Source organism: Microcebus murinus, chromosome 24 (genome assembly GCF_040939455.1).
Source record: "Microcebus murinus isolate Inina chromosome 24, M.murinus_Inina_mat1.0, whole genome shotgun sequence".
Taxonomy (NCBI): Eukaryota; Metazoa; Chordata; class Mammalia; order Primates; family Cheirogaleidae; genus Microcebus; species Microcebus murinus.
The window spans coordinates 11556906-11574773 of NC_134127.1; the positions used below are offsets into that span (position 1 = coordinate 11556906).

The 17868-nt window shown below is 34.2% G+C and overlaps 1 protein-coding gene across 2 annotated transcripts in view; it reads right to left on the reverse strand.

The window, feature by feature from the left end:
* The window catches only part of TNKS (tankyrase), a 201589-nt gene that overhangs the window by 133665 nt on the left and 50056 nt on the right, over window positions 1-17868 (reverse strand). For both annotated transcript variants that reach the window (XM_012739787.3, XM_012739786.3), the window contains exon 3: window positions 5513-5608. In XM_012739787.3, the coding sequence (XP_012595241.1) occupies window positions 5513-5608 (96 nt within the window). The remainder of the gene's footprint in view (window positions 1-5512; window positions 5609-17868) is intronic.

The window sequence follows — 17868 nt, forward strand, 5'->3', positions numbered from 1 at the left end:
TATCTTTTTTAAAAAGGTACTAGGTTTTATATGCTTTTCCTAAATTGTTGTCATATTTTTAAAATTTCAAAAAAGTATTTCAACCACTTTTAATAATAAACCTTAAATTTTTCTATTCATGTCCAAAATTATAAACAAATTGAACTATGAAATTAAATTCTTAAAAATTAATAAATTAACATTTTCAACATATCTTTAAAATGAGCTTTTACATTGTTTTATTTCAACAAGTTTTAACTTCCTTTGCTATAATACTAAAGGTAATTTTTTTAAAAGCAGAAATTCATCTTAATGTAACAATTTTCCTTACTAAAATTCATGTGGATAAATATACAACTTTTCTTGAAAAGTAATACAAGGTTTATTGCTGCTTATGGTTTATTTTCTAGGATGCATGCTGTGCAATTAGACTTGCTAACAACCAATATAAATAACTTCTTAAATTCAGATTAATGGCATAAGAAATTAATCATGTGGGAGGAAAGTAAAAATGTACTACATGTGGCATACAATGTGCCAGACTGTAGTATAGCTAATGTGCAAAACAGCACATTCACAGAACAATGGCCAAAGAAAAGAGTAAAAATTAGGCCCTGATTTGACATCTGGAAGTCTGATGTGACAGCTGCAGGCAGTTTTATCTTTCCAGAATATGAATGTTCTCAATCAAAGGAGCCATCTAAGAAATCTGTTGATAAAACTCAGTAAACTTCATCCATCATACCAATTAAAACATTTTAAGTGCACTTATGTTTTAAGAGATATATAAGCAATCCAGAACAATTTTTAGGAAATAGAAAATGTATTAAGACTATTACAAATAGCATGAGATATCATATCATTAATGGTTAATGAGTATTTGCAGAAGCTGGAAATTATGCTGCCTTTAGTTAACCAGTGATCAGACCTTAAATCTATTTGTTTATATAATCATTTTATGTAATCTTCTAAGTCCTAGGGATAAAGAAGCGAACAAGACAGACAAAAGTCCAAACCTTTGTGAAGCTTTCCTTCTACTGGGGCAAACAGCAAAAATTGCAATTTCAGATACCAATAAATCTATGAAGAAAATAAAGTAAGCTAATAGGACTGGGGACAAGAAGGCATCTCTAAGGAGTAGACAGCTGAGCAGAGATTTGACTGATGAAGTTCTGGGGAGTATTCCAGTTTTAGTAAATAGCGTGTATCAGCATACACAGAAACTGTGTGAGGGACAGCAAGCATTCCCAGCTGCAGATGAAGCAAACAGATCAAGGGAGAACACAGCAAAAGATCAGATCAGAGATATGCAAGGCAGGAGCCAGATCATGACAGGCCACGGTTAAAGAATTTAGATTTTATTCAGGGGTAATGAATGGGAATATATTAAAGAATTTTCTGATCACAAAGCTGCTTTAGAAAGACCACTCCAACCATATATAGTAAGGAAAGTGGGGTTAATGTAGAGGCAGAGAGACCCATTATGAAGTTACTGCTGAAATGACAGGGAGGACGAAGACATGGACCAGCTAAAGCAGTGAAGGTGGTGAGAAATGGTCAGAGTGGGGATCTGGAAGGGCAGTAAACCTGAATTGCTGCTATACTGGATACCAGGTGCGAGGAAAAGATAGGAATCCTAAATTTTAGCCTGAGCAAAACCTAGAAGTCAAACCTAGGTAGGCAGGGTCTAGATCATTCAAGTTCTCACTGATCATGCTAAAGGTTTTAGTCTTAATCTGAAAAGCAGTAGGAAGCAGTGGAGTAGGAAAAAAGGGGTAGGATTCCAGACATACTTTGCTGACTTACCAGGCCAGTCTCAGCAAGAATACACCAGACTCCTCCTTATTGCCTGGTGGCCTGAGCCACAGCTGGTTCCTTCCGGAGAGACTGGGAGAGGCTGCCCATCAATCATACTAATCTATGATTTCCTCAGAAGTGCAGTGAATCCAGGTTAAAGCTTATTTATTCTTGAGACACCTTAGTGCAAATATATTCTTCTTCCCCATTCCCTTACCCCTAATCTATCGGGATGCCACTAGGACCAATTATCTTAGCAACCTTGTGACCATCTAAACTCACCCACTTTACACTTCCATCATCCTTGTTCCTGCCAATGATAAATTCTCCTTTGGTCATCTGCCTTTAACAACCTCTCAGTCTCAACCTGATCTTACCTCTTTTCCTGACAATTTCTCACTGCTTCTCTCTAACCTTTCCACTATGCCCCAGAGAATCTCCTTTACATGATTAATAAACACCCTACGTCCTAGCCCTCTTCAATGAACGTTCCCTTTGTCAACCACCTTTAACTTTTAAACATTGCAGTCCAACAAGAATACCACATGCAGTACAGCCTTTTCAAAGAGAAGATCCTCATTTTCAAACCCTCATATTCTTCAAAGTCAAGAGTAGAGACATCCACCATGCTTATGGATGCTAAGACTGTATCTGGTAAAAAGCACAATTCCAACAGAATTGATGAAATGACTCTAAATTCACAAAGAATAAAGGCTGAAAACAACCTACCTAAACCTACTCAAAAAACTAAAATATGCCCATGGAAGGATATTATGAAGTCATTACATACTGATGCTGCAGAAGAATACTTAATGCCTTCTGGGAACATTCATGCAGCTAAATTAAAAATATATATGTTATTAATATTAATCAGCATGCAATATATGAGGCTGATTTAATTAAAGAAAGAGTGTGGATGTGTGTACTCATAGGAAAAAGGTTATATTAATATTAATAAATAAAATGTTATCTCTTGGGCAGTAGAATTATGAATAATTTTTTTCTTTTTGTGCTTTTCCTATTTCCCTCAATTTCCAAATGAATATATATAATATTTTTTTAAAGGCCAAAATGTTACTTTAAAAAATTTATGATCACAACACATCAAAATTCTTCTTCAAAAATTTACATAGGCTGCTTTGGACTTTTCATATCTTTGTTTTTTTAAAATAAAAAACAAGTGAACAAACAAAACCCCCAAATACCTCCAAGTCCTTCAGTTAACTGCCCAGAATTTAAATCATTAATAAAAAACACAAAACCCCCTCCATATTTCTTCTAAGCATATCATTCATTTAGATAGCAATTCAGCAAAGAGTCTGATAAGTCTAAGCATTTTCTTTAAAGAACTTATGTGTAGTATCCAAAGCAAATAGCTACATATGCTGGGGTCTCTTAACTATAAAACTAAGTAATGCTTTGTACAGCTTTATCAAACCCATGCATTCTTTCTGTATAAGAGGGTGTTAGTCACATATTTTTAAATGTCCTATAAAATGATTGTCATTTTCTTAATTTCATTTAAGGAAGATACATAAATACTCAAATATAATTTTGGCTAATGCACAAAAGTATTAATAGCAACATAAAAGATGGGATATTGGGAAAGAGATTTTCAGCAAGTAAATTCCCAAAGAGAAAATATTTAAAAACAAAAACTTCACTTTCAAGATAAGTAATGGTACTACAACTGCATCTGGCATAAAAATAAGGAATGACACATCACTCAAAATAATCTCTAATAGCTCTAAGATGTTCCTTTCAAAAAATACCCTTTTTAAAAATCAATGTTTAATATTTTAACATTAACTTTAGAAATAATATGTGTACGTAATTCCATTGGAAAGAATTGCTTAGTAGACAACCTATATGGGCTGGACAACATTCTGGAATACATTTCACTTAAGTATTATTTCACTGCATTATATAATATGAATGTGTAAGTAGAACTAGCTTATATTCAACAAAATTAACCACTGTTTCTAGACTTTTTCTTTTAAATCCTATCTGAAAAGTTGTATGCCATTTCCAAAAAAGTAGATATTCTTGAAAAGGACAATTAATGAAATCAGTATTATGACTAAGAAGAATTTAGTATCTTCCTATCTAAGCAAAGTACGATGCTAGATGGCTTTCAAATCAACTTTAACGGATATGGTATCTGTCCCCCAGGAATCTTCAGTCTCCATAAGTGATTATGCCAAAGCCCTTTCCCAAACTAACAACTTCTAATATAATCTCCCCTGAAATTCATTACAAATTAGGAGATAGCTTCTTGTTAATAACTTATATTGAAACTTTGCCTTTTAGAAAAGTAAAAGTGGATCTAAAAGCAGTGTTACATTAAATGAATCTAACAAATGGACAAGGCACGTGTTGAGAGTTGGAGAGAAAGGTCAGAGGGAGGACATTTAGATATAGACAGTCTTGCTCAGCATTTATAATATACCTCTGTTACTATGCACCGTATTTCAGAGACCGCTCTAAATCTGCTGTGGTTGCCCTGGGCTTTGTTAAGAGACTGAAAGGCTGCAGAATCTAAGCAGGCCTCAGGCTATGTATTTTAATTTCATTATTTAAAATTTTATATTTAAATTTCTTAGCTACACTGATTTAAATAGTTTCATTCCTCTGGAGTTTGTTATCTTGATTCAGCAACTGAATACACATTAATTGAGAAAAATCATATCACTCTGATTTATCAGTATTAATTTTAGCACAGTGGGAAGTTGTCTTTCTTTGCAGAGTAATTAAGCATAATTCCATATATTTTCAAAGCTTTCTGTACATAAACGTTTTCCATTCATTTCAGTATCTTTGCTAAAAATGCACAGCAGAGACTCTCAACTTAAACAAGAACAAAAGACTTATTTTTTTCAAACAGGCAAATTTAAAAGGTAGTTAAAAGTCATTTACTTTCACACAACCTAAAACAATACTGTTAGCACTGCAGTGACAGAGGCTCCAAATTACAAAGGTCAGTTAAGTAAAAGAGGGCAAAGGCAGCAGGACTCAGATGCTAAGAATAAAAACAAAAAGAGATCCAATGCAGCATTCTGAGAATGAAGATCAATGAAAACAGTTGCTCAAGATCATATAACTTAGAGCGTTATTTTCTACACTGTTACGAGAGACTTTAGCATTTCCTCTTTGCTGCTTCTTGGCATTTGCTTTAGTAAAACTAACATTGAAGCCACAAATGCACATTATCTGAAGTAAAAAGATAATATGTGCCTCATCAAAAATAACTTAGCTATCACGGTAAAAGTGGAAACATACGATAAAAGTATAAATTGGGTAGCAAGGGGGAAGCAGCAGCATATTTTATTTAACTATCGATCCAATCAAGAAGGCAGCAGGTTGTCTTTCCAATCAAAACTACTTTTATAGCAATACAAATGCCCTTGCTTGCTCAACAGTAAAGGTCTTCAAAAGAAACAATTGAGAGGATGAGGCACAGAAAAATTATGCTATAAACCATAAAATGACTAAAATAGGAGTGAATGATATGTTATGATTTAATGCTATAACTGTAAGTAGGATAAGCAATCTTACTGCTTATGCTAGCACAGCAATCAATGAGACAGATAGCAAACCAATAACAAAGTAGTAGATAATGGCATATGGATTTGTTTAGCTTTATCAGTGGCAAGAAAAACTCAGCGTCTGAAAATTTTATAAAATCAAGCCAGCAGTGACGCAGATACAATAATTTGGTAGCTCTCTGTTTTCTTACCTGTAAGGACAGCTTTTGCTGAAGGATCTGCCAGGTCCAGGGCTGATTTCCCATCAGTGTTCCGAATGTTTGGATCAGCTCCGTGCTGCAGCAGCACTGTGCAGGGAAAGCAGAAACAGTATCTTACCTCGGGGATACAGAGATTATTTACTGGTAAGTGTCGTCTCGGCATGGTGTAGGCATAAACATACATTGCACAATTTCTTTCTCTTTCAAGAAAAAATAAAGAAAGAAGGAAAGAAATAGAAAGAAAGAAAAAAGCACTGCAGCAAAGGCTCCTCTCTAGAGTAAAGCGAAGTTGGCAACTTATGGTACAGTACAGTCACATGACCTAACATCATAAACATGAAACTAGAAAAAATCTTGCAATATACAGAGTCAGTTTTGGTTTGCCTCCTTCAGGCAGCAGGATGGGAAGCTACGTGCTCACTGGCTCACACTGTGAAATACGCTAACTGTGAAAACTACCAGCGTGGGTGCTTGTTGCTGCTGGTGCTGCTGCTTTACTGCTGAATTTCCAAATGCTTCCTCCCCTTAGAATAGTTGTAATACTGTGCAAGCCTTTTAGTGGCTCACCACCTACATATGAAACTCACCATAACATACTGGCTTGCTTCCAAGAAGTTTAACAGACACAGTAATGCATGCAACTCTGGGCGCCTGCAGTGAAGCAGCAAAAAAGAACTACCTTCCCCAATAATTCTTTCCATCAAAAATTTTTAGAAACAGAAACTCAGTCATTATTATATATGCTAAGGAATGAATGTAACACATGCTATGTTTGGTAAAAAAAAAAAAAAAAAAATAGCCACAGAGAATTCTTAAATAGGGAGGCTCCTATAAAAGAGAATCACTGTTTAAATAAAATCCAAATACAATATCAATCCAAAACATTTCTCAGATACATCTGGTGTGTAGTGGTGAGGAAAGTGAAGGGAAGAGATCGTGTGATGATTAAATTAATAAATATATTAAAAATTTGTTGAAATAAGTATAATTCAAGTACAGGTTATGAGCCACTGCCATTAATGACCCCAAATTTTCATTATTAACAGTTCCAGGCTGAATGAAGCATATAACTCTTCAGGAATATTTGGGAGGCAATTCTCATATATTACAATGTAGTAAGTCCTGCTGTTTACACAGCTCTTTCTCTTCCTTTAATGCATAAACCATCAAATCAGTGGTTTCATTAAAATGAAGAAACAATAGCCTTACACAGAATTAGATAACTGCTGGGAGGGTGAGCAATTGCATCTCTTGGGTAGTTTCGGCCTTGGAATAATAAAAACTAGCCATGGTTTGAGAAGATGCAGTGAGATCTTACAAAGACTTTCTACATTATTTCATACTTGAATGTAGTAAACAAGGAACATAATTATTTTCCAGATGTTTATAAACTGACTCAAAGGTAAGTAGCATGAAATAGCATGTACCACAATATGAAACTGCAGTTACTCTTTCATCATAATGAATGGAAGTTTTTTTTTGCAGCAACATTTTTTTTATTCCAGGAAGAAATTCCAATGTGAAGATTTGGCTTGCAAAGAGTCTTTATCATAAAGCAAACTCACATATCAAATGGAAGCAGTAACTATCTCTACCTCTATTTAGTTGCTGGGTGATCACATGCAAAGGAGAGGAAAACAAAAGAAATAAAAGCTACCATGAAAAACAGAGGGGTTTTTTTACTGCATACTTCAGGAACTTCAGAATCTGGTTTAAACGAGAAGTAAAGGAATATTTTATTTAACTAAGTTTGACAATTATATGATGGGAGCTTTCATTTTTATAGCTTTTAATGAATGATAGAGGCAATACACTGAACACCTGATGTTCCTTTAAAAGTCCCCTAAAACCTCAATCCTTCTTGTAACTGGTATTTTACCTATTATATTGTTCTATTATATTTTACAACAGAAATCTGCCATTACGATTTGGTTGCAGTTTTGTTTTAGCTGACATTAAAAAGTGTAAACTTTTTACTTGAAATATATGTTTTCTATGCATTTTTGGGTCATGCGTATCTTTCATTGGACCTAGACTTACACATTTACTACAAAGTAATACAGCAACAGCAAAGCAGCAGCTGAATTTCTGAACCAGATGCTGATAACAAAATCCATGTTTAAAAACATTTAACCATTTGTGATTCACAAGACATTGATTAAAAAAAAAACAAAACTTAGTAAATTTAAGATTTTTAGAAGGGTATCTGCAATTAGACCAGCAGGGGCCTAAACTTATCTAACTTTCATAAAAGGTTACAAGATTGCTAGGAAGATTAAATAAGGACGTAAGTGGTAGACAAAGGTGCTGAGCAAGGAGCCTGGGTCTATCAGCTAGTGATAACATTTAAAGGACATTTTAAAATGCAGACCCTGTTTATAGTCTCAGCTCTACCAGTAACTGCTAATTCCGAGCTTTATTCTAGGGCAAGGGTCAGCAAACTTTCCGTGAAGGGCCAGATCATAAATATTTTAGGCTTTGTGGAACATATGGCCTCTGTCTCAACTATGGTTGACCCTTGAACAACACAGGTTTGAACTGCATGGGTCCAGTTGTACATGGATTTTTCTCAATAAATGTTACACCAAGTGTACCTGTCTCTGCCATCTCTGAGACAGCAAGACCAACTCCTCCTTCTCCTCCTCCTCCTCCTCCTCAGCCTACTCAAGATGACATGGATGAAGACCTTTATGATGAGTCACTTCCATCTACTGAATAGTACATGTATTTTTCTTCCTTATGATTTTCTTAACCATCTTTTCTTTTCTCTAGCTTACCTTATTATAAGAACACAGTATATAACACATATAACATGCAAAATATGTGTTAATGGATTACTTATATTACTGGTAAAGCTTCCAGTCAACAGTAGGCTATTAGTAGTTATTTTGTTTGTTTGTTTGTTTGTTTTTTGAGACAGAGTCTGGCTCTGTTGCCCAGGCCAGAGTGAGTGCCGTGGCATCAGCCCAGCTCATAGCAACCTCAAACTCCTGGGCTCAAGCAATCCTCCTGCCTCAGCCTCCCAAGTAGCTGGGACTACAGGCATGTGCCACCATGCCCGGCTAATTTTTTCTATATATATATATTAGTTGGTCAATTCATTTCTTTCTATTTATAGTAGAGATGGGGTCTCGCTCTTGCTCAGGCTGGTTTTGAACTCCTGACCTCGAGCAATCCACCTGCCTCGGCCTCCCAGAGTGCTAGGATTACAGGCATGAGCCACTGCGCCCGGCCTAGTAGTTACGTTTTGGGAGAGTCAAAAATTTGATGTCGATTTTGACCTACACAGAGTAGACTCCCAACCCCCACATGGTTCAAGGGTCAGCAATGGTATTCATCCCTGCCTGGATCCTACTGCTATAATGCAAATACACCCACAGATAGTTCTTAATGAATGAACACAGCTGTGTTCCAATGAAATTTCACTTAAAGACGTTGAAATTTGAATTTTACATAATTTTCATATGTCACAAAGTATTGTTGTAGGATTTTTTAATAAAACATTAAAAAATACAAAAATAATTCTTAGCTAACAGGCCATACAAAAACAGGAATAGGCAAGATTTGGCCTATGGGCTACAATTTGCTGAACCCTGACCTTGGGCAGTGCTATACATGTATGGTCTATATGATACAAAGAAAGTTATACAAACTTCTGGTTCTATAACTGTTTGTAATTCATCTATATTGAGATAGGTACAGAAATTGAGGGCAGATATTTAAAACTATCTCTGTCATTTTAAAATTACTTTTCCCAGTACTTCATTTTACTTATCTTTTACAAAATTATTGGTCTGTCATGCATTGAGGAAAAAATAACCCTGGTCCTCTATCATAGAAAATTTGAGAAGCAGTGATAGGATAAACAAAACATTTTCTGGGCCTCAGTTTCCAGGGCTATAAAGTAAAGGAGCTGAACTAGACAGGTGATCTCTAAATAGATAGCTAGGATGAGGCCTCAAATCTCTGATAATGCTTTAGTTAATGCCAAAGACCTGAAGCATTAAGATCTAAAATAATAAAAGAGAGTTGGTTCAAATAGAAACTTTTCTTCCCCTACCTTCCAAATCAAAATGGAAAATATAAAAGATTTTCATTTATCTTAACACTTTCACAAAAGGAAACAAAACTAAAAGTTGAGACCCCAGTCATTGAAAGCTGTCAGGTACATACTAAAATGTCCCAAACTACTTCCTCTAGCAATTTCTCAAATTGAACTTCATTCTAAAAGTGTCTTCCAATCCTGGTGCTTCGCACTGTTGTTCTCTATAGGGATTTGTGCAGAACAATTTCCCAATGCCAGAGAATGGCATATACAGGTGGCAAAGGTAACAACAGCTTTTAAGAATGCCAGACTGTACTTAAAGTGGTGGCACCTAAGACTCTCAATTCTGGATGCTTCAAAATTTCACAACTCAAAAATCTTCAAAGTCCTGAGCCATCAAAGAGAATAATAAAATGTGACAATTAATGCATAATACAATTGGAAATGCATCTTGTAAAATCAATATGCACTGATAACACACTAATATAAAACAGATTCTTCTTAAAAAGTACCACAAATGTCTAAAGCAAAGGTCCCAAAATACACAAATGATATACAAAGTTTGAAAGAAAAACAAGAAAACTAAAATCTGAATAGCATAAGTACATAAATTCAAGAGTACTATGGCCATTGAAAATTTCCCTATACTATCTTTCACCACTGGGACATTATTAAATCTCAAATCCCAAAGACTTGGCTGTTTCTAGTTGTTATACTGATGCATCTCGACTCTATCTCCTTTTGAGGTAGGAAGGATAACAGCTGACATAACAACAGATAATTAAAACTAAGGTAGAATCACAAAATTAAAAAATGTCATTTTTTAATGAGCTATGGCAAGGACTCATGATTTTCCCATTTCTGGTACACGCATTCAGGTACAGGGAGCTGGATACAGAAGGTATGACTTTAGCCATGTTATTTCATTTCACTCTTGAAAACTATTAAATTTAAGCATTTGTATCATTTTAATTCTTACAAACAAAAAGAAGGTATGTCTACATCTATACAAAGCCTCATCCTGTCAAATTCCTAGAAAAATGCAAAATGCTATTATGATAAATTGTATTTAACCACAGGCATTATTAATTGATTTAAGACAGAAGAAGTAGAAACAATGTGAATTTTCCAAGCTAAAAATGTAGCAAGCAATTATCAAAGGGTGTTTTAATAAGTTTTCACTTTAAATGACAAAAATCATACTATTAAAATATTGTAAATTCTGTTTATGGGAATTTAGAGCTGCATTAAGAGTCTAAAATTCTTCATCACAACGAACACTCAAGTACTTTTAAAAAAAGTTATATTTATGTTAAAATATTTTCCAAGTATTTATAAGCATCTAACTCTTTAAGAATAGAGAGAGATTCATCTACTACATTGTCAAAAACTGAATCACATAAAGGACCAACTTCCTTAGATTTTTTTAAGCAAACAAAATTTTTAAGTTTATAGAAAAGTATCAAAGGACTAAATTTTAACTAACTACAGTACAATTGTCAATGTATAAGACTCCCACTAATACCCAATGAGCTTTAAGAGACAAACTACCTTTTAAAACTGAAATATATGATATATGCTGGAGTTAATACATATGCAGACAATCTCCTCTATAGAATATTTACAATATTTTATATGTACAATATTTAGAATATTTACATTATAATGATATAATATTAATATTGTGGCATAAGTTATCCCATTATAATACTGTACATATTATATACTATATTTTTTAAAACTCAAATTCAAGATACTCTTTACTTATTATAGCATAAAAGTAGTTAAGCTAATGTATTTTATTTTTTAAAAGAAATCATAAAGAGTTGATTTACGACTAACAATAACCATGAAAATTCAAGTAACCACTTTCTTATACAATAGTATGGCTTCCTGAATTTAAATTAGAATTTAAATGACACAATTTTCTGGTTTTAGTAATGGTAGACTAGCTTACTTAAACCATCCCCTAGGCTGTAAACAATGAACAGAACTAGATTTAAAATAAAAACCAGAATATAACTTCCTAAAATCATTTATGAGCTAACCAGACAGTTAACGAATTACCAGCTGAAAACTGAAGGGCAAAAGGAATCCATAGGATAAATACGCGTGGAAGCTGTCATTGTTCTGAAGGTAATTATTGATCCAGAAAAATACAGCCTGTCTTTTCAATGACTCACGGGGCAAAGAGAATAGCAGTAAAAGCCCTGGGCTCCCCCCACAAGTAAGGATTGTAACAAGGACTTTCCCCAGGCAATAAGGACTATATCTCAGAATGAGGAGAAGGTGGATGCGAACTAGTCCTAGTACAGAATTATAGCTCTGGTTGGAAACTTTGAATGTTTAGGCTATCTCAAGCCTTGAATTTAACTTAAGGTGGTCCTAGATTGGCAGTAACTCCTATAAATAAATATCTAGTAAAATGTCCAGCACATAGCCAAGATGACCAGGCACACAAGTAATCTAAAATGCAAAAGCCATATCTAGCAGAAATAGACAATATAAAAATAAACTCATAAAAACTTCAGATATCAGAATTCTCAGACACAGATTATAAAAAGAACCATGTTTATTGTGTTTAATAAAAGACAGCCGAAAGATCTAAGGAAGAGGAAACTATAAAAAGTAATAGGCAAATTTATAAAAGAATCAAACATAGTATTTAAAAATAAAAATACAATAACTAAAATTAAAAATGAAAACTTCAGTTTCCAGCCACAATGGAGTAACTGGTACCAGACTAGCCCTCCCTCTCTGATGTAAACAATTATAAAACTGGACAAATAGATAAAGCAATTAATTGCAGGCTGTAGTCAACAGCAGTGTGAAACTGTCATCCTTGAAAGAAGGGAACCCCGCAAGATGGGTAGTATAATCACTTAACCCTGCCTGAGACGATTTGCCAACCACATGCACACAACTGGAGTCAAAGCACAGCATGATAGTCATGCTGAGCTGACAAGACAGAAATCCAAATTCAGGGCAGAAGAATTGTCTGGAATTTGTAGGGTGAAAGACTGAAGGAGAGGGACCTGTGCAGAGAGCAGGCCCCAGACGGGTATGGAGGGGTGACAACATGGCTGTGGGCCGGGCTCACTAAGTAGTAGCTGGTACAGACTGAGAGCTTAACAGAATTAGTAAAGGTCAAGAGGTGATGGGGGAGGGTAATGTTGAGAGAAATTGGAATTCTGGCCTTGACAGAATAAAGAGACCCTAAAAACACCTCATTAACATGCCTGGCTCAACTCAGCGCCAGCCTTAGTTATGAATAGGCACCATGCCCTAGAGCATGGTGAGTTGGGGGTCTACAAGATCAAAACTATTTTCATAATAACTTTAAGACATTATTCTCTTGCTTCACTGTATTAACATTTGCACTGATGGTACAAAAGCAATGGAGGATAAAACTGCTGGTGACTTAGCACAAATCAAGGCAGTGCCACCAAATGTATTAGTGATACCACCTTGTTCACTACCATGCATTTGCAGTTAAAAAAAACCAGTTTCACATTAGAATGTCCTTGATAAAGTGGTAAAAATTATGAATTCTATTAAATCTTGACCCTTAGATACATTTTTTTAATACTGTGGAGAATTAGCAAATATACATAAAGGACTTCCAAATTCATAGACTTTTCTGCCGACACTGATATAAAAATAACAATTTTTTTTACAATATAATAAAATGTGTCAACAAGTTAGGCTAACTCAGTGAACCAACATGTCTGAAATGACAAATGGAAATTATTATAAAATCATACATGGGTACAAGATCCTTTGAAAGCGCAAGACGACCAATGCATTGTGATGTCACAGAGTATAAAAAGTTTTCTGACATGGTTTCAGATTCCACATTGCAATTAACCATTAAGAAACTACCAGGCCGGGCACAGTGGCTCACGCCTGTAATCCTACCACTCTGGGAGGCCAAGGTGGGCAGATCGTTTGAACTCAAGAGTTCCAAACCAGCCTGAGCAAGATTGAGACCTCGTCTCTACTAAAAATAGAACAAAATTAATTGGCAAACTAAAAATATATAGACAAAAAAAAAAATTAGCTGGGCATGGTGGTGCATGCCTATAGTCCCAGCTACTCGGGAAGCTGGAGCAGTAGGATCGCTTGAGCCCAGGAGTTTGAGGTTGCTGTGAGCTAGGCTGACGCCATGGCATTCTAGTCCTGGCAACAGAGAGAGACTCTGACTCAAAAAAAGAAAAAAAAAAAAGAGAAAGAAACTACCATTTGTCAGGTTTGGATGTGGTATCAAAGAAGAATATTCACAATTATTTGAAAATGTCATTAATATACTCTTCCTTTTTCCAACTTAAAATAATTTTTTTTTTTTTTTTTGAGACAAGGTCTCTCTCTGTCACCCATGGTGGAATGCAGTGAGATGATCAGAGCTCACTGCAATCTCCAACTCCTGGGCTCAAGCGACCTCCTCAGTAGCAGGCACTACAGGTGCATACTATCACATCTGGCTAATTTTTTCAGTTTTTGTAGAGACCGGGTCTTGCTATGACACAGGCTGGTCTATAACTCCTGGCTTCAAGCAATCCTTCTGCCCTGGGCTCCCAAAGTGCTGGGATTACAGGCATAAACTACCACGCCCGGCCTGAAATCACTTTTTTTTTTTTGCTTTTTAAAACTTTATTTCAACATAACTATGCTTACAGAAATAGACTCATATTGGTTAATAGAATGTAATTTAAGTTTAACTTATCTCACACAATTTGGACCAAAAACTTGGTACATGGTTTAAAATTTTAGAAAAAGGATTTGCAATCTGGTTCATTTTCATCTAATACAAATGTATAAAAGATCCATCAAAGGCTGCTAAAGGCGGCAGCAAGAACCTTGAGAAATTTACGTTTGGTTTGCCTCAGAGAAATAACACGTATTGCACTGTATAAGTTTATAAATTGGTGCAACAAAACATTGTTGTAATGTTTCAATGCCAGTTTACAAAGTACAATAACTCATGGATATGGAAGGGGGTGGGAGCCTATGTACATATGTGGAACAGTAAAAGCTATCTGATTTAGTTAATACTGCATGTAGATGGCAAATCTACATAAACCAAGATTCAGATAATTTCTTCAATCTGAATTAACACTATCCGCTCACTTGATCTGCTGAGGTCAACAAGGAAACTCAGCACACTAGCTGTATGTTTTTTTGACTTATGCAAAAAGGAAGAAAATTAAGTTTTTAAAGTTCTTAATTTTGATTTCTAAAACATGTCTTTTGCTCATTTTTTAATGGGTTTTTTTTTTTCCTTGCCGATTTGAGTTCTTTGTAGATAGATTCTGGATATTAGCCCTTTATTGGATGTATAGATTGCAAATATTTTCTCCCATTCTGTAGGTTGTCTATTTACTCTGTTGATTATTTCCTTCACTGTACAGAAACTTTTTAATTACGTCTCATTTATTTATTTTTTTTTGTTACTGTATTTGCCTTTGGGGTCTTAATCATAAATTCTTTGCCTAGACCAATGTCTAAAAGAGTTTATCCTATGTTTTCTTCTAGAATTTTTATGGTATCATGCTTATAGTATGTATGACCTTCATAAATAAAAGCACTTTGAAATGCTCAAAGATTTTTAACAATGCAAAGAAACCAAACATTTTGAGAGCTTCTGCCCCAAATAAGCCCTAGTCTAGACACATACTAATAAAGCCTAAAACCAAGACTTATCAAGGTCTGCAGAGGAGACAATCTGGAAATTAAGCCTAACTATGTTAAAGAAACATGGGAAACACTTTGGGCTTCCCACTTTGGGCTTCCCACAGATCTGCACTAACAAAGCTTAGAACCAAACCACCACAAGTTTATGGTGATTTAGAATCTGCAAGTAAATGATTTGCTAAAACAAGAATAGAAATTCTTCATAAGATAAATAAAAATAAATATCAGAGTTATTACAGTGTCTGCTATTAAATAAAAAATTAAATATATAAAGAAAAACATGAGCCAGTCAAAAAAAAAAAAAAAACCAAAGAAAAAACAGTCACTAGAAATGATACCCAAGATGGCACAGATGCTGGACTTAGCAAAGACCTTAAAGTAGCAATTATAAAGAAGTTCAAAGAATTAAAGAAAATATATTCAAAGCATTAAAGGAAAATATGGCCTTAAGAAGTGAACAGATAGAGAAACTCTGAGAACCAAGTGGGAAACTGTAGAACTGAACTGTAGATTGAAAAGTTGAAAGACTCACACTACCTAATTTCAAGATTTATTATAAAGCTATACTCAAGACAGTATAATAGTGGGATAATAGTATCAGACATAATAGGAATTGTATGAAGTTAAATATATACTACCATTTATCCCAGCATACATACTTAGTCTTAGAAACTTTACTCATAAAGAAACAAACAAAAATTTATTATTGGAGTTACAAGCTAAACTAGCCACTTTTCGTTATGAACTATAATCTTTAATTAAAAGATAATTGACAGAAAAACTCTGTTATTCAGACTTGGGTATGTAGATCAATGAAACAGAAGACAGCCCAGAAATAAACCAACATATATGAAGTCAACTGATTTTTCAACAAAGGAGGTACTGTAATTCAATAGTGGAGAAACAGTCTGTTCAACAAATCATGCTGAAACAATTGGCTTTCTACACAGAAAAGAAAAAAGACACAAAACAACTCTTACCTCATTCCATACAAACAAATTAACTCAAAGAGGACCACAGATTTAAATGTAAAAGCTAAAACAATAAAATCTGTAGAAGAAAACATGTAAGAAAAATCTTCATGACCTTGGGATATATAAAGATGCCTTAGGAGAAAAAGAGGGTGAACTTTAAAAAACTACCAATAAATTGTACTTCAAAAATTAAGAACTTCTGCTCTTCAGAAGTTGCTATGAAGAACATAATAAGGCAGGCTGCAAACTAGAAGCAAATATATGCAACACATATGATAAAGAACTCCTCTGGAGTATATGAAGAACTCCTACAAATCAGTCATTCAAAGACAGACATTATAATGTGACAATGGGCAAAAGACTAGGACACTTCACAAAAGAAGATATATAAATTACTAATAATGTTATAAAAGTTGCTCAAAATTATCAGTCAACAGAAATACAAACTAAAAAGACTGGCAATACCAACTGTTAATGAGGTGGTACTAAACTGGAACTCTCATACATTGCTGATGGCCATTAGAAATGGTTTAACTACTTTGGAAACCAGTTTAGCAGTTCCTTATAAAATTAAATACACACTACTGTATGTCCCATCATATATACTTAATCTTAGGTATTTACTCAGAAGAAAACAAACAAAAAAACCATGAGGCCATACAAACAATTTACAAGTGAATGTTCATGTTTATTTGCAATAGCCAAAAATTGAAAAAAATCTGAAGCAAACTGTGCCATAGTCATACAAGAGAATACTACTCAATTAAAAAAAAACCACACACATTTTTTTCATGTAACAGGGATGATATCTCCAAAACATGCTTAGCAAAAGAAGCTAGACACCCAAGAACACATTTCTAGAACAGAAAAACTACAGTGTCAGAAAAATAGATCAATTGTTTACTGAGAATGGTGGAGGGGAAGAAAATTTGACTACAAATGGGTATCAGAGAACATTTTGGAGTGATGAAAATGTTCTTTCATCTTGATTGGGGTAGTGGTTCCATGGGTGCACACATTTGTCAAAACTCATCAAAATGCATACTTAAAATGGATTCATTTGATTTCATTACCTCAAACTCAATAAAGTTGAATTTATAACTCAATAAAACTAATTTTAATGAAGCTTTATAGAAGGTTTAACTGCATATTAGAAATAGGTGAAGGGAAAATTATTGGACCAGAAAATATATCAATCAGTATTTCCAAGAATGCATCAAGGAGAGGGAAACAGACTAGAATGCACAAAGGATGGAATTAGAAAGTTTAAGATACTTCAATCAATATTTGAAGAAAAAGAAAAAATATATATGTATTTGAAGAGATAATGCCTAAGATTTTCCTAGAACTAAAAGACGACACCAATTTATGGGTTCAAGAAACACAAACAGGATAAACTCATGAATCATGTAGAAAAAATTTTTTCACATGAAAATTAAGAACTATAAGAAAGCAGCTAACAATTCAAGAGTAAGCATGCAAGTTAGCAAATTAATAGTATATAAACTACAATAAAGATAAATAATTTTGTGATCCTACCTTAATATATATTTTATATAGTATATGTTAAGCAAGGATTTAATTACAATTGTTTCCATGTATATTTAGCAAATTATTAAATTATTAAAAAAACTATT